Source organism: Muscardinus avellanarius (genome assembly GCF_963383645.1).
Source record: "Muscardinus avellanarius genome assembly, chromosome: 16".
NCBI lineage: Eukaryota > Metazoa > Chordata > Mammalia > Rodentia > Gliridae > Muscardinus > Muscardinus avellanarius.
The window spans coordinates 19,554,096-19,571,820 of NC_137802.1; the positions used below are offsets into that span (position 1 = coordinate 19,554,096).

The 17,725-nt window shown below is 48.6% G+C and overlaps 1 protein-coding gene across 1 annotated transcript in view; it reads right to left on the minus strand.

Moving 5' to 3' along the window:
* SPNS3 (SPNS lysolipid transporter 3, sphingosine-1-phosphate (putative)) overlaps positions 1 to 17,725 on the minus strand; it is a gene marked incomplete at both ends in the record, with an annotated part of 69,163 nt that overhangs the window by 41,236 nt on the left and 10,202 nt on the right. The window contains 6 exons of the mRNA XM_080713974.1: positions 131 to 320; positions 3,102 to 3,254; positions 4,380 to 4,528; positions 6,156 to 6,222; positions 6,840 to 6,991; positions 7,485 to 7,621. Coding sequence (XP_080570100.1) covers positions 131 to 320; positions 3,102 to 3,254; positions 4,380 to 4,528; positions 6,156 to 6,222; positions 6,840 to 6,991; positions 7,485 to 7,621 — 848 coding nt within the window. The remainder of the gene's footprint in view (positions 1 to 130; positions 321 to 3,101; positions 3,255 to 4,379; positions 4,529 to 6,155; positions 6,223 to 6,839; positions 6,992 to 7,484; positions 7,622 to 17,725) is intronic.

A 17,725-nucleotide genomic window follows, 5' to 3' on the forward strand; every position in this document is an offset into this window, starting at 1 on the left:
TTTACTCATCTGTAAAATGGAGGTAACAAGGTCTCCCTGGAAGGAGCAGTCTTCATCATGTACATAAAGACCCGGCAGAGGGAGCCAGCATCTACAGGGACCCACCACCTCCGAAGGGGCCCTCACTCACATAGGAGGCCGGGAGGGTGGTCGGAGCCAGGACGAGAGCCAGGTAGAGGCAGGGGGCTGCAGCCAGCAGGCTGGAGGTGCAGATGAGGGGCTCAGCCCTTGGGTTGACTTTCTTGAACCTCCTTGCAGCCTCTGCCCCCAGGATGACACCGATGACGCCAGTCACAACAGTCAGTATCCCAAAAATCAGGCTGATGGGAAAGAGCAGAGAGGGCTGTGTTGGGCCTTCATCCTGTCCCTACCCCCGGGTCAACCTACCTGGCCAGGTGGTGCCAACAGGGAATGTGGCTGTGGGCCCCCGACCCAATCTCCCCTCGCCCTTCCCTGTTAACTGATGTTCCTGGTCAAAGATCCACATATTCCCCCTGCCCTCCCCACCCCCTGTCCTGTCTCACCCTGGGGATGCCACTGGCCATACGGGTGACCTACCCAGGACCTCAGTACCGCAGGTCCCAGCCTCCTCCAGTGACCTTCTCCACTCCACTCTCTCACACCCCAGAACAGCCCCACTCAGAAATCTTAATTCTAAAGCAGAACGTGGTGGCCATGCCTGTAATCCCAGTACTTGGGAGAGACAAGAGGATGGCAGGTTCATGGCCATCCTTAGCAAGGAGTGAGACTCATCAACCTAGTGAGACCCTGTTTCATATAAAAATAAAATAAGTCTGGGGGTATAGTTTAGAGGTAGAATTCCCCTGTGTTCAATCCGCAATGGCATACACACATCAAAAAAATCTTAATTTTATGATAGTCACCAAGAATATAAATAATCCAGGTATGGTTGATAAACTACTATAATCCCAGTACTTGGGAGGCTGAAATAGGAGGATCACAGGTTCAAGGCCAGCCTCAGAAATGTAATGAGATGCTGTTTCAAATTTTATTTTTTTATTTTATTTTATTATTTTTTTGTGTGTGTGGTACTGGGGTTCCTGGAAGCCCTTCTACCTCTGGGCTACACTCCCAAACCTATTTTATATTTTTGAAACAGGGTCTCTTACGCCAGCGCGGCTGGCTTCGAACCTGCGCGATCCTCCTGTCTCCGCCTCCCAAGCGCGGGGATTACAAGCGTGCGCCACCACGCCCGGCTCAAATTTTAAAAAATAAATTTGGGCTAGGGGTGTGGCTCTGAGATAGAATTCCCCTGGGTTCAATCCTCAATACCACACACAAAAATGATGGGTTGCCAACAAACTAAATGCCACCAGAACTACCTCCCCTAAACATTTTCCTGCGACATGTCCATCCCACAGGCTGAGGACTAATAAGTTCTGGTGACCAATAGTTATCCCCATCCCCTCTGTGTGTAAGAGAAAGTAAGGAGCCCAGAGAGGGCAGGAATTTTCCTAAGGCCTACTACATCAGGCCCTCAAGGCAAAGCCAGAGCCTCCTGGCTCTCTGCCCACCACAGAGAAGCATGTTTGTCCTTTGGCAGCTTAGAGCTCCTCACCAACCTCCCCAGCTTTCTGAGCTGAGCAAAGCTCTGGCTCAGCCAAGTCAAGTGGCCCCAAATTCCAGTGAATGTTATCTACCTCCAAGTCCTGGTCTGCGCTGGCCTCGCAGCTTCCCAATACCTTTGCAAGACTTAGGACTGATCATTCAAGCAGGCAGTGTGGCCAGAGCCCCCCACTGGCCCTTGAGCAGGAGGAGCACCCAACCTCTAAGTCCTTGGCACTCACCCACACAACACTGTGGTTCTCGGGACCACAGACTCAGAGCCAAGAGGACCCTGACAGGTCTCTCAGTTCTGTGTTGCTCCCCTGGACAACCGCCCTAGTAAGCAGTTGTCCAAGCTCTGCTTACACACACCCCCGGGGGGGGGGGACTCACTACATCCCCAGCAGCCCCTTTCCCTGGGCCACTTCTGAGTGTTAGAAGTTCCCTCTGCCACAATCCTACAGAACCCTGCATCCCGCGGCTTCGCACCCCTGTCCCACCTCACCCTGGGGCCTGTCCTAACCAAGGAGGGTGTTAAAAGCTGAGGTCTGTGTAGAATCCCAACACCAAGATCTTCTCCCACTCTGTAGTAATCCAGATGATGACCTCCCAAGATGTCCTGATCTCTGGAACCTTCTATGGGAAAATATGCTTTGGGCCAGGCTCAGTACTGCATGCTTGTAATCTCAGAACTTGGAAGGATGAGATAGGAATTGCAAGTTTAAGGCCAGTCTCAGCAATTTAGACCCTGTTTCAAAATAAAAAATAAAATAAGGCTGAGGGTATAGATCGGAGGTGGAATGCCCCTGGATTCAATCCCCAGTATAGAAAGAAAGAAACATACAAGAGGGGAGGGAGGGAAGGAGGGAGGAAGAAAAGAAGGAAAGAAGGAAAGAAAAATATATTTTGTAGAGGATGGGGCTCCAGGGAAGGTCACAGAGCCCTGAGGATCTTCAAGCAACCAGGACAGGAGGGAGAAGAGCATGAAGCCGAGGAGTTCTGGGCCTCAGGGTTCCATGAAAGAGAGGCAAGGAGTCCTTGAGTCAGTGTCAGAGGTGGTGGGCAGAAGAGGGATCAAGCAGAGCCAGGCCCTCTAGGCCCCCAGAGCTCTGAGCGCCTCAGATGAGCCAGAGAACATAGGAATGCAGACCTGAAATCCCTAAGCCAAAGAGCTCCTGCTGCCCCATCTACAATGTGCAAAATGGTGCAACCTCACAGAAAACACTAGGGGCCCCTCCTGGGAATGGTGGCCCAGGACTCCCCACTGAAGCCTCATCTCCTTCCCCTACAGGTGCCTCTGGACCTCACCACAGCCCCTAGAGAAAAAAAGCCGTGGGAGATGCTGCCTGTGGCCCCTCAGGTGGCAGGCTGAGCCAAAGCCAGAGGCCAGGCCCTGTACCTGCACCTGCTCCCCAAGCCCTGCCCTCTTCGCAGAGCACCACAGGCCCAGAAAAATGAGCCTGGGGCGCACAACCTCTCCAGACTTCCCCAGCCCCACGAGCTAGGCTAGGCGCCCGTCCCCAGAGGTCTCTCACCTGTCCTGGTTGCTGCACGGTTCCCGGAAACAAGGCTGCTGTGACCCGTGCACTATGCGGGCCTCCGACAGAAACTTTGGGACCCAGAAGCCCAGGGCTCCAGTCACAAAGGCCATGAATGTCACTCCGAGGGTCGACCACACAAAACTCCAGCTGTGAGAGAAAACGCCCTTCTCTCATCTCTTCCCTCTCTGGAGCCAGGAGAGGGCTGGGGCTGAGGGGCCTGTCCACTTCCCCCACCCAGTTACACAGGCTCCAACTTCCAGAACCTTCACGCGGCACCCTGCGCTCTAGCATCCCCAGCGTGCCTGAGACATTGCCCGCCTCCACGCCCCTGCGCAAGCCATGCCTTCCTCCCCATTCTGAGAGACACCCATCTGGGCCTCACGGCCCCCTGGAAGCTGCCCCTGCCCATCCCCATCAGCATCCCCTCCACCAGTCTCATGGCTCTGGAACAAAGAGACTTGGGTCCTGTCACATCCCGCGTTGCAGTGAGTCCTGAATCAGGGCAGCAGTTGGCTCTCGCCCACCTCCCTTCCCTCGCCCACACTTCTCAATGGGTGGAAGTTAGCTGTGACAAGGTGGGAGCTTATCGACATTTCAGATCCCAGGCAAGCTGAATGTGGCAACAGAACACAGTCTCTGGCAGTGGGACAGCGATGCTTTCATAAGTGCCTTGTATCACTCAGGTACATAACAGTTTGAGGACCACTAATCTAAATTTAAAAAGGAGGGGAGCCAGGTGTGGTGGCACATGCTTGCTTGTAATCCCAGGGCTTAGGAGGTTGAGGCAGGAAGATCACGGGTTCAAGGCGAGCCTCAGCAACTTGTGAGGCCCTCCACAACTTAGTGACTCCCTGTTTCAAAATAAAGAATGAAATAGGGCTGAGAGTGTAGCTTGGAGGTAGAGTGCACCTGGGCAAAAGGAAGACTCGCCCCCATGTAGCTTGGGGAGATGAGCAATGGGCTCCCAGCAGTCTTAGAAGCTGGCAAGGCTGGAGAAAAATTCCCGTTGAATAAATTAGGAAAATGGCGCTCTGAGTCTCAGGGCCACTCAGGGAGTGACAGGGAAGGCTGGCATTCAAGCCACCGCCCCCTTCCAGCCCACACTTCATAGCCCCAAGTGAGGGAGCCCCAAGTGAGGGAGCAAAGCTCGGAGGAGGAAAAGGTCTGGAAGCACCCAGACAGCAGGGAGGGCTCCCTAGAGGTGGAGAAAGGGAGGCCCGGGGGCTGCGCCAGCACAGGAGGGCCCGGGTCTGTGGCTGCAGGGGCACTCACTTTCTCCCCAGGTATCTGACGTCCTCACACCAGCTGCCCCGTGGGGTCTCCACAGTCACCTCCCCCTGCTTCTCAGCAGCTCCTCGGGGTGGGTCTGGAACCAGCAGGATTAGTAGGACCAAGGCCACAGCTTCCAGGCAGGGCATGATCTGGGGACAGGAGAGCCCAAGAAGATGAGGGCAGCATGCTACCACACCCAGGAACTCTGAGCTCTGCTGTCCAGACCCTGGGCCCCTATACACAGAGCTGGACACACCACTGCTCCTTACCCAACCCCCCTGAGGGCACAGACTCTCTGGGGAGCAGCCCCTGGGGACCTGACTAATACCCATCTGTCCAGGACAGAAGCTACTCTACTGGGAGCAGTGGGCCTGAGACAGTTGAAAATGGGACTTTGAGCCCAGGTGTGGTGGCACACACCTGTAATCCCAGCTACTCAGGAGGCTGAGGCAAGAGGATCACAAGTTCAAAGCCAACCTGGGCAATTAAGCAAGACCTTGTCTCCAAATAAAAGATTTTTTTTAAAGGCTGGGATGTAGCTTAGTGCAAAAGAAGAAAGAGAGGGAGGGAGGGCAGAGCCAGTCATGGTGCTTGAAAGGCTGAGACAGGGGGGTCACAGGTTCATGGACAGACTCAGCAAGTAATGAGATGCTCGTCAACCTAGCAAGACCTTGTTTCAAAATTTAAAAAAAAAAATAGGACTGTGGGTGTAGCTCAGAGGTAGAATGCTCTGGGTTCAATCCCCAGTATCAAACACACCTCACACACACACAAAAGAAGGCGGCGGGAAAGGTGAGAAGAAAAGAGAAGAGCTCTGAGCACTGAGTACATGCTGCCCCTACCACTCCAGTCCTGCCCCGGCTCCTGCCCTGGAGTCCTCCCTGCCCACACTCCAAGGTCAGGGATCTCACGACCTGCCTTGTAGCCACCTTCAAACAGCCAGGACCATAAGCAAGTTCAAACCAAGTCGACCTCCTTGAATCCTAGCACCCAGCATCCCAACTCTGCCTTCACCGAGCCCCGCCCACTCTGCGGCTGAGTTTCCTCCTCTTCCAAGACTGGACTGTGGCTGCGGCCAGACAAGGCCTACGAGGTATGTTCCCAGACGTCCTGGCTCCACTCCCTGAGTGACCCTGGCTGCCAGTCCCCAGGGGCCTCCAAATGCCTTGTCTCAACAATCTGCAAGACTACATAGGTGGCATTCACCTCTCTCCAGTGGAATTGAACCCAAGGGCCTTCTGTCTCGGAGCTGAATCCCCAGCCCTATTTTTTTATTCTTTATTTTGAAACAGTGTCTCACTAAGTTATGGAGGGCCTCACTCATTAGCTAAGGCTGTCCTTGAACCTGTGAACCTCCTGACTCAGCTTCCCAAGTACTGGGATTAAAAGCATGCGCCATCATACCCGGCTTCCCTTTTATTTTTATTTTGAAACAAGGTCTGGCTGTGATCCTCCTGTCTCCCAAGTACTGGGATTACAGGTATATACCAAAGCACCCAGTTTCACACTCCCACTTCACACAGAGCCAAACCAGGGCTCCAAAGAGGGAGGCAGTTTGCCTGAAGACACATAGCTAAGACCGAACAGCTGGGATCTGACCCAAGGTCACAACTTCCATAGCCCATGTTCCACAGGAGGCCCCATTGGCCATGCTAACGACGTCTGGCACCCGCCATGGCGCCGGGTACCCTGCCAAGTAGCAAAGGCAGCAGGAGCCTGGAAAGTCCCTGCCCACCCCAGGGGAAAGCAGAGAGAAGGAAAGGAAGCGGGACTCACCCGGAGGGCCCAGCGCCAGTTCCCTGTCAGCTCCGTCACGGTCGACCCCAGCACGTAGCCCAGACCACTGTGACAGAGGGGCCGGGGAGGTGGGCGGTGAGGGGTGGGAAAGCAGCCTGAGCAGGTGCCCCACCCAGGAGCCAGCTCTCTGCAGGCTCACACTCTGCCTGAGAACCGTGAGCCACGTGAGGCCCAGATGTCAGCCGCCCTAGGTCAGGTCACCAGTGAGCTCTGGCTCCTGCCCACCCGAGGCCCCACCGCCACTCTTCCCATTCGAGGACACCGTCCCACCAGCTCACCCTCGTGCCCGAGGCTCAGCCCTGCTTGAGTAAGGGAAGCTCAGGAAGTCCAGGCGAGAGCTCAGGGGCCTGACCGCACACCCTACTCTATTCTCCCTGCTGTGGGGACCCGCATGGCCTAACTCACCTCTCAGGACCGCCCTCCCTGAGCAGCCACACAACAACCTGTCTAGTGCCTCTTCTGTCTGCAGTCCTCCCCACAGCTGGAGCTACTGCCCCTTTTCCAGATGAAAAGCCAAGGCTCAGAGGGGCATGTGAGTAGCAGGCAAGGGCAGCCCTGGGGTCCCAGCCCTAGCCCTCCTGGCTTGACCTCTCCTGTCCCCTGCTCCGACTCTTCTGGCCTCAGTTTACCTCCTGAGGACATGGCTCCGGGGGTGCTACCAACCTCCCAACGGGGATGAAGATGTAAAAGATGGCCAGCACACAGGTCCGCTGGTCCCTCGTGAACAGGTCGCCCAGGATGGTGGGCGCGATGGTGGAGTAGCTGGCAGTCCCAGTGCCAACCACACCCCGGGACAGGAAGAAGAGCCAGGAATACTGTGCAAATCGGGAACAAAACCAGGTTCAGACATTGGCCCCAAGGATGTGTCTGAGGGTGCAAAGGGACCTCATGACAAGATGCTCAAGGGGAAGGAGACCAGGGCTACAGGCACTCACTTTCTCCCCATGTACTCCACCCCCATATCACACGGGCACCCCCTGCCGGCATCTGCAGCCAGATCCAACCCACACCCAGGGGAGCCCTTCTGCTGCTGCTACTGCTCTCCTAATCAGGCCAGTTCCCAGAGGCAGCAGCTCTTACCCCCACCCCCACCTCCAGCAGCCAGGGCGGAAATGAAGCAGAGGGGAGGCTGACAGCCAGAGGTACAGAAAGGAAGCCTCGAGTTAAGAAATAACGGTTCTGCACGGTGAACCCACACACCCCCGCCTGCCACTGAGCCAGCAACTGAACGGAATCCTGCCACCCTGCTATGACGGGCCGGATCAGGGAGAAAGCAGAGGGCAAGGAAGGTCGGGTGTGGACACTTACCTTGGGGGAGATGAAGGAGCTGGAGAGGCCAGCTACTGACCACAGAAAGATCCCAAAGCTCAGAGTGGCTTTGCGGCTGTGACGATCACCCAGGTAGCCAAATATGGGTGCAGACAGTAGCAGGCAGCCGATGAAGACTGGAGGAGACACACAAGGGGAAGCCTGGGTTCCCCTATGACAGTGGGCAGGCAGACAGCCCCCCGGCCCAGGGAAGGGCCTGGCTCAGATGTCACAAGCTAGCTTCTTAGCGGTGGGCCCCAGCCATGAACAGGAAAAGATAAGGCGAATCTCACAACACTTGTCTAACAGGCAACCCATAACCCTGCGTGTGCACACTGGCCTGGGCCAAACCTCAACCCTGCCGCTTGCTCGCTGTGTGGCCTCTCTGATCATCATTCCATCATCAGAAAGCCGCCACCACCACCACTACCCCCAGGCTTATAAAGATGAGAGGACTGAAACAGGAAAATCCCAGGTTTGAGGCCAGCCTCAGGAACTTAGTGAAGCCCTCCTCTACTTTTTAAGTGAGATCCTGTTTCAAAATAAAATAATAAGCCGGGCATAGTGGTGCATGCTTGTAATCCCAGTACTTGGGAGGCTGAGACAAGTTCGCAGCCAGCCTCAGCTACTTAGTGAGACTCTCTGCAACCTAGTGAGACCCTGTTTCAAAATAAAGAATAAGCCGGGGTGGCACACACTTGTAATCCCAGCATTTGGGAGACTGAGACAGGAGGAATGAGGTTCACGGACAGCCTCAGCTACTACTTAATGAGGCATTCTGCAACTCAGTGAAACCCTGTTTCAAAACAGAGAATAAAAAAATAGGGCTGGGGGTATAGCTCGGAGGTAGAATGCCCCTGGGTTCAATCCCCAGTACCGCAAAATAAGTAAGTAAGTAATTCCAGTACTTGGAAGGCTGAGACAGGAGGATCGAGGGTTCATGGCCAGCCTCAGCTGCTTAGTGAGGCCCTTTGCAACTCTGTGAGACCCTGTTTCAAAATAAAGAATAAAAAATAGGGTGGGAGTGTAGCTCAGAGGTAGAATGACCCCAGGTTCAATCCTCAGTACTGCAAAAATAAGATAAAATATGAAATTATAAAAGCACTAGAAGAAGCTGGATGTGGTGGCGCACGCTTGGAATCCCAGCATTTGGGAGGCTGAAGTGGGAGGATTGCGGTTCGTGGACAGCCTCAGCTACTTAGTGAGGCCCTTTGCAACTCTGTGAGACCCTGTTTCAAAATAAACAATAAAAAATAGGGCTGGGGGTGTAGCTTGGAGGTAGATTGCTCCTGGGTTCTGAAAAAAAAAAAAAAAAAAAGCACTAGAAGAAGCCAGTGGTAGTGGCAAACACCTGTAATCCTAGTACTTGGGAGGCCGAGACAGGAGGATAACAGGTGGACAGCCTCAGCTACTTAGCGAGGCCCTCCTCAACTTAGTGAAATTCTATTTCAAAATAAATAATTAAAGGGGCTAGGAGTGTAGCTCAGAAGGAGAATGCCCTGAGTTCCATCCCCAGTAACAAAAAACTGAATAAAAAATAAAGTGAGAGGTAAGTGGAAATGAAGCCTCTGACGTGGGGTGGATGCCTGTTCCTATCTTTACCAGAACATGGGAGCTTCTGTGAGCCTGGGGATTCAACTAATTTGTCACTCATTCATACACCTGCTGCCCGTCGGAGGAAATCGAGGTCGGTCCAGGGCCTGCTTTGACCAGCAGATGAGGATAGTTTAGAAAGAGCACACGAACCATAAATCAGTACTGGTTCTAGGAGGCCGGGAGAGAGCTGATTTCCTAAGTAGTATTCCCTAGACACTGATTGTCATGTCTATATCCTTTTTTTTTTTTTAATGGTAGTAGAGATTGAACCCAACAGCATTCTACGTTGAAGTTACCCCCCCACACCTCTTTTTTTTTTTTTTTTTTTTTTTTTTTTTTTTTTTTGCAGTATTGGGGATGGAACCCAGGGGTATTCTACCTCTAAGCTATATCCCTAACCCTATTTTTTGTCCTTTGTTTTGAAACAGGGTCTTATTGAGTTGCAAAGGACCTCACTAAGTAGAGGAGGTTGTTCTTGAACTGAGATCTTCCTGTCTCCGCCTCCCAACTGCTGGGATTACAAGCATGCGCCACCACGCCTGGCTTTATTCTTTATTTTGAAACAGGGTCTCAGTATGTTGCAGAGGGCCTCACTAAGTAGCTGAGGCTGTCCGGGAACCGCGATCCTCTAGCCTCAGCCTCCCAAATGCTGGGATTACAAGCGTGCGCCACCACGCCCGGCTTTCTATATCATATTTTAAAGTGAGCCTTTCATGCATTAATGAGTGTTTACTATTCTGTAAGGACAAGAAAACTACTATATTTTTATGAGGCTATATGCCACATGAGTGAGTGTACACACTACTTCTGTGCCTTAAATAAAATTGCCTCTACCCTTGGAAGACAGTGAATTCCTGCCTCCCTGCAGGAAGAGCTAGCAGGTAGAGAAAGGGAGGTCTGGATCCTCTTCCACTCAATCCCACCATCCAAGGTCCTTGGGCTTTGGAAGCCCTGGCCCAGCACCTGGGTCTCCATTCCCTGTACATAGATGATTGACATTTCCTGAGCCCAATAAATATCCAGGTTCTTCCCTGCTCAGGTTCCAACCCCTCCTGCTCTCCCATGACCTGCTCTAGTATTGGGTAATGCCATATACATTTGTGGAAATTAGGCCAGTTTTGACCTACAAAACTGGCAATTTAATATGGTTCAACCTAATACTCCACAGAGAGTGATCTTTGGTGTCAATAGCATTTATAATTTTAATAGCTACTGCCAAAATAGGGCTCCAAAAAGGGCTGCATCAATTTATATTGGCATATAAGTACATGCCAGCACCATTGCTTACACTTGATCTGACCAATCATTTTATTTTTTGTTCATCTAATTTTTTTTTTGGGGGGGTTGTGTGTGTGTGGTACTGGGGGTGGAACCCAGAGGCTTTCTACCTCCAGGCTATACTCCCGGACCTTTTTTATATTTTATTTGGAAACAGGGTCTCACTAGGTTGTTGAGAGCCTCACTAAGTAGCTGAGGCTGGCTTCGAACCCGTGTGATCCTCTTGTCTCAGCCTCCCAAGTGCGGGGATAACAAGCATACACCACCACGCCCGGCTGTTCATCTAATTTTAAAAAAAGGTAGCTCACTGGTTTCTTAATCTGCGTTGTCCTTATTCCCAGTGAGGTCAAGCAACGGTGTCTGTGTTTGCATCCTTTGCCCCATTTCCTCTTGAGCTGTTGTTTGCCTTTAATATATTTTGAAAATAATTTCTCCCAGCCTCCCCCCACCCCCTTTTGCTATACTGGGGTTGGGACCCAGCAGCATTCAACCTCCAATATACACCTCCAGACCTATTTTTAATTCTTTAATTTGAAACAGGGTCTCACTAAGTTGCAGAGGGCCTTAATAAGTAGCTGAGGCTGGCTGTGAACCTGCGATCCTCCTGTCTCAGCCTCCCAAGTATTTGGGTTACAAGTGTGTGCCACCACGCCTGGCTTCCCAGTCTCTTATATTAGGGTTTTTGTTTGTTTGTTTGTTTGTTTGTCTGTTTGCAGTACTGGGGATGGAACCCAGGGGCATTTTACTTTTGAGCTACACCCCAGCTCCATTTTTTGTTTTTTATTTTGAAACAGGGTCTCATTGAGTCGCAAAGAGTCTAAGTAGCTGAAGCTATCCACGAACCATGATCCTCCTGTCTCAGGAGAATCAGAGGTTCAAGACTAGCCTCAGCAATTTAGCAAGACTGTTTCAAAATAAAAAACAACAAACAATATGATGTACATCATGATGTGAGACTATAATGCACTAATAAAAGCATATTAAAAAAAACCAGTCGGACCAGGTGTGGTGGCACATGCTGGTAATCCCAGCATTTGGAAGACTGAGACAGGAAGATCCTGGTTCATGGCCAGCCTCTAATGAGGCTCTTTGCAACTCAGTGAGACCATGTTTTAAAATAAAGAATAAAAAATAGGGCTGGGGGTGTAGCTTGGAGGTAGAATGCCCCTGGGTTCCATTCCCAGTATCGAAAAAAAATTGCGCATGGTGGCACACACTTGTAATTTCAGCATTTGGGAGGCTAAGACAGGAGGAATGCAGTTCGAGGACAGCCTCAGCTACTTAGTGAGGCCCTTTGCAACTGAGTGAGATCTTGTTTCAAAATAATTAAAAAATAGGGCTGGGGATATAGCTCAGAGATAAAGTATCTCAGGTTCCATCCCCAGTACTTCAAAAATATAAAATAAAATAAAATCAGGCTGGGCGTTTAGCTTGGAGGTAGAATGCCCCTGAGTGCAATCCCCAGTATACATACATACATACATACATACATACATACATACATACCATACCAGGTGTGGTAGCACACACTTGCAATCCCAGCATTTAGGAGATTAAGACAGGAGGATCGTGGTTCACGGCCAGCCTCAGCTACTTAGTGAGGCCCTTTGCAACTCAGTGAGACCCTGTTTCAAAATACAGAATAAAAAATAGGGCTGTAGGTGTAGCTCAGAGGTAGAATGCCCCTGGGATCCATCCCCAATACCACTAAATAAATAAATAAATAAATAAATAAATAAATAAATAAATAACAAGGGCTGAGGGTGTAGCTCAGAGATAGACTGCCCCTGGACTCAACCCCATACCAAAAAAAAGAAAGAAAGAAAGAAAGAAAAGAGATGTAAAGGAAGGACAAGTTATTAATGTCCAAATAACTTTAATCTGAAAGCCTTGTGCTAAAACTTCTCATACCTGCCCTCCGCACGCCAGTTCTCACTCCCAAATTTCTGGGAAATCTACAGACCTTCACCCCCCATCATGAAGTTACCGGAAATTCACTCCCTCATGATAATTACCAGGTGCACTGTTAATTATCCCTCCAATAAATCAATTAAACAAAGAGAGATACAACACCTTGAGAAACCTATAACTTAGGGAACTTTCCAGCATTATCTATTGATGAGATTAGACTAAGCATTCTAAGAATGACCAGACCACCATAAACTGTCTTGACATCATCACACTCATCTTCACAAGTCTCCCCATACCCAACTCTCACCAAGTTTCCTTTCAAGGAAGAGCTGGGCGTCCCCAGGCACCCCTCACTCTTGAGAAGGCCTCAGTCCCCCTTGCATGTGTACCTCTGGTTTTCCTAAATAAATCTCTGTGCCGCTGCTGACATGGGCCAAATTCTTTTCCATCACCTATGCCAACAACCCCTCTGGTCCTGTGTCAAGTTCTCCTCTCTGTCTAGGACCTCCTTGGGACCGTCTTCTGAACCTATTTCTTCTTCCACGACAGTACTAGTACTTTCTTTATAAAGTTATTTAGAGGGTTAAATAAAATAAAGCATGTAAAAGGTATCTGAATGGCTTTATGAAAATGCCCAACAAGTGTTATCTATTATTATTATTTACATAGTTTCGGGTACCACCATGCAGACAGGTTTAGCTGTGATATAGACAAATTTATCAGTCTTTCTCTAACGGGAGAGAATTGCTTTATGTCTTGTTTATACATTCCTTTTTTTTTTTTTTTTTGACAGTACTGGGGATGGAATCCAGGGGCATTCTACCTCCAAGCTACAACCCCAGCCCAAGTGCTTATTCGTTATTTTGTTTTGTTTTGTTTTGTTGTGTGGGGCTGGGGCATTCGACCTCCGAGCTACACCCCATGCCCTATTTTTTATTATTTATTTTGAAACCGGTCTCACTTAGTTGCAAAGGGCCTCACTAAGTAGCTGAGGCTGTCTGTGAACCCAGGTCCTCCTGTCTCAGCCTCCCAAGTACTGGGATTACAAGCGTGCGCCACCACGCCTGGCTTTTAGTCGTTATTTTGAATCAGGGTCTCACTGGGTTGCAAATGCCCTCACTAGGTAGCTGAGGCTGTCCTCAAACCGCGATCCTCCTGTCTCAGCCTCCCAAATGCTGGGATTACAAGCGTGCGCCACCACGCCCGGCTTGTTTATACATTTCTTCTTCTCCTTCTTCTCCTCCTAGTTTTGTTTTGTGGTACTAGGGATTGAACCCAGGGCACTCTACCACTGAGCTACATCCCCAACCCTTTATTTATTTAGTTATTTGTTTGTTTGTTTCATGTGTATGCATGTGGTACTGGGGTTTGTTTGTTTGTTTGTGTACTAGGGATTGAACTCAGGAGCATTATACCTCCAAGCTCTACCCCTCCAGCCCAATTCTTTTTTTTTCAGTACTGGGGATGAGATCCACCCCAGCCTTATTTTTTATTTTTTTTTTTTAAAACAGGATCTCACGGATTTGCAAAGGGCCTCCTTATAAGTAGTTGAGGCTCTCCACAAACCGTAATCCTGTCTCAGTCTCCCAAATGCTGGGATTACAATCATGTGCCATCACACCCAACTTATTCTTTATTTTGAAAGACAGTCTCCCTAAATTGGGGAGGGCCTCACTAAGTTGGGGAGGGCTTCATCGGAGGCTGGTCTCAAACCTGCAATCCTCATGTCTCAGCCTCCCAAGTACTGGGATTACAAGAGTACACCATGCCTAACTCAAGATGAGTGTGTGTGTGTGTGTGTGTGTGTGTGTGTGTGTGTGTGTGTGTGTGTTACTGAGGATTGAACCCACTGGGAGTCTACCTCTGAGCTATACCCCAGACTGATTTTATTTCTTATTTGGAAACAGGGTCTCACTAGGTTGATGAGGGCCTCAGTGCTTGCTGAAGCTGTCCTTGAACCTACGATTCTCCTGTCTCAGCCTCCCAAGTACTGGGATTACAGGCACGTACCAGCATACCTGGCTCAAGAGATAGATTCTGAAGGCAAACTTTCTGGATTCAAATCCCAACTTCAGAAAGACCCATAATCTTTCTGAGTCTCGGTTTCATCAACTATAAAACAGGCATAATAAGAATACTTGCAAGATGGGCTGGTGTCTCACAATAGTAACCTCAGCATTTGGAAGGCTGAGACAGGAGGATCGCAGTTCGAGGACAGCCTCAGCTACTACTTAGTAAGGCCCTTTACAGCTCAGTGAGACTGTTTCAAAATAAAGAATTAAAAAAAAAAAATAGGGCTGGGAGGTAGCCTTGAGGTAGATGGCCCTGGGATGAATCCATCCCCAGTACCACAAAAAAAAAAGAAAGAAAGAAAGAGAGAAAGAAAGAAAGAAAGAAAGAAAGAAAGAAGAATACTTGCTTTGCTTCATGGGATTATTGTGAAGACTATTTATTTATTTATTTATTTATTTATTTATTTATTTATTTATATTTTGGTACTGGGAATTGAACCCAGAGGAATTCTACCTCCAAACTACACCCCAGCCCTTTTTAATTTTATTTTCTGGCTCCTGGGGATTTAATTCAGGGACATTCTATCTCTGAGCTACACTTCCAACTCTATTTTATTTTTTATTTTGAAACAGGGTCTCGTTAAGTTGCTGAGGTCCTCACTCATTTGCTGAGGCTAACCACAAACCTGCAATCCTCCTGCCTCAGCCTCCCAAGTACTGGAATTAAAAGTGTACACCACACTCAGCTTTATTTTTTATTTTTATGTATTTATATTTTTGTGGTACTAGGACTGGAACCCAGGGGCATTCTACCTCTAAGCTAAACCCCAGTCCTATTGTTTTTTTTTTTTTTTTTTGAAACAGGATCTCACTAAGTTACAGAAGGCCTCACTAAGTAGCTGAGGCTGGCCATGAATCTCCTGACTCAGCCTCCCAAGTACTGAGATTACAAATACTTGGCTACCTTTAATCCCAATACCAGTTATTTTTTATTTTAAAACAATTGTGCAAGCCAGGTATGGTGGCGCACGCTTATAATCCCAGTACTTGGGAGGCTGAGATAGGAGGATCACAGGTTCATGGCCAGCCTCAGCTACTTAGTGAGGCCCTCCACAAATTAGTGAGACCCTGTTTCAAAATAAGGAATAAAAAATAGAGTTTGGGGTGGAGCTCAGAGGTAGAATGCTCCTGGGTTAAATCTCCAGTACCACAAAAATAAATAAATAAATAAATAAATAAATAAATAAATAAACCAGTTGTGCACTACCATGCCCAGTGGAATTTATAATTAAAGTACTTGAAAGCTAGGAGTGGCCCATTCCCGTAATCCCTGTACTTGCAAGGCTAAGACAGGAGGATTGCAGGTTCAAGTTTAGCCTCAACAATTTAGCAAGGCTCTCAGCAATTTAGTGAGACCCTATTTCAAAATAAAAAATAAAATAGGGCTGGGCGTGGTGGCGCACGCTTGTAATCCCCGCGCTTGGGAGGCGGAGACAGGAGGATCGCGCTGGTTCGAAGCCAGCCTCTTTGGCTTAAGAGACCCTGTTTCCAAATAAAAATATAAAATAGGTCTGGGAGCCGGGCGTGGTGGCGCACGCTTGTAATCCCCACGCTTGAGAGGCAGAGACAGGAGGATCGCGTAGGTTTGAAGCCAGCTGTGCTGGCTTAGGAGACCCTGTTTCCAAATAAAAATATAAAATAGGTCTGGGAGTGTAGCCCGGAGGTAGAAGGGCTTCCAGGAACCCCAGTACCACCACCAAAAAAAAAAAAAAAGGTCTGGGAATGTAGCCCAGAGGTAGAAAGGGTTTCCAAGAACCCCAGTACCGCCAAAAAATAAATAAATAAATAAATTTTTAAAATAAAATAAAATAGAGCTGAGGGTATAGCTCAGAGATAGAATGCCCCTAGATTCATTCCCCCGTAACACACACACATACATGCATGCATGCATACACACAAACAGACATAAATAATAAATGGTTTTAGATGTTGAGCCAAGATGGCCTCACTCTGGCTATGAATATTGACTGGAAGGTCAGCACTCGCTTCCAGTCTCTCAGCCCCAAGAGTAAAAAGACAACTAGCAAAAAATCTCTGGTCTACAGTGTGGCCTCACTTGACAACACAATTATAAAACTACGTACTCCTTCACACATTTTCAGTTAACAATTAACATATTTTTATTGTAACTTTACTTAAACTACTTAGTGATTTCCAACATTATGGTGTACAGTTTATCCTCTGTATCCCTGAGTCCCATGTCCTTGGAGTCAATCAATCAACCACAGGTCAAAAATATTTGAAAATAAAAATTGCATCCAGGTGCAGTGACACACGCCTGTAATCTCAGTACTGGAAACTGAAAACAGGAGGATTACAGGTTTGAGGCCAGCCTCGGCAACATAGTGAGCCCCTCAGAAATTTAGTGAGACCCTGCTTCAAAATAAATAGCAAGGCATGGTGGCACACACTTTTAATCTCAGTGCTTGAAAGACTGAGACAGGAGGATCATGGTTTCAAAGCCAGCCTCAGCAACTCAGAGAGGCTCTCAGCAACTTAGTAAGACCCTGTTTCCAAATAAAGAATTAAAAAATATATATAGGCCGGGCGTGGTGGCGCACGCTTGTAATCCCAGCATTCGGGATGCTAAGACCTGGAGGATTATGATTCGCGGATAGCCTCAGCTACTTAGTGAGGCCCTCTGCAACTCAGTGAGACCCGGTTCCAAAATAAAGAATAAAAAATAGGGCAGGGGGTGTAGCTCGGAGGTCGACTGCCCCTGGGTTCCATCCCCAGACCAGCAAAAAAAAAAAAAAAAAAAAATATATATATATATATATATATATATATATATATATATATAGTCAGACAGTCAGACAGAAGATATAGTTTACACAAATATAGTAATTCCTCAGTATTTATAGGGCATTGGTTTAAATACCAAAATTCATAGATGCTCAAGTCCCTTATATGATAAGGCATAGAATTTACATATAATCTGTGCATAACTTTTTGTTTTTTGTGGTACTGGGGATGGAACCAAGGGGCATTCCACCTCCAAGCTACACACCCAGTCCTATTTTTTAGTTTTTTGTTTTGTTTTATTTTGGGTTTTTTTTTGTTTTGTTTTGTTTTGTTTTTTTGGGTTTTTGGGGGGGTTTTTTTGGCGGTACTGGGGGTAGAACCCAGAGGCTTTCTACCTCCAGGCTGTACTCCCAGACATTTTTTTATATTTTATTTGGAAACAGGGTCTCACTAAGTTGCTGAGAGCCTCACTAAGTAGCTGAGGCTGGCTTCGAACCTGTGTGATCCTCCTGTCTCGGCCTCCCAAGCGCGGGGATTACAAGTGTGTGCCATCTCGCCCGGCTATTTTTTAGTTTATATATATAGATATATAGATATATAGATATATAGATATTTTTGGTGGTACTGGGGTTCCTGGAA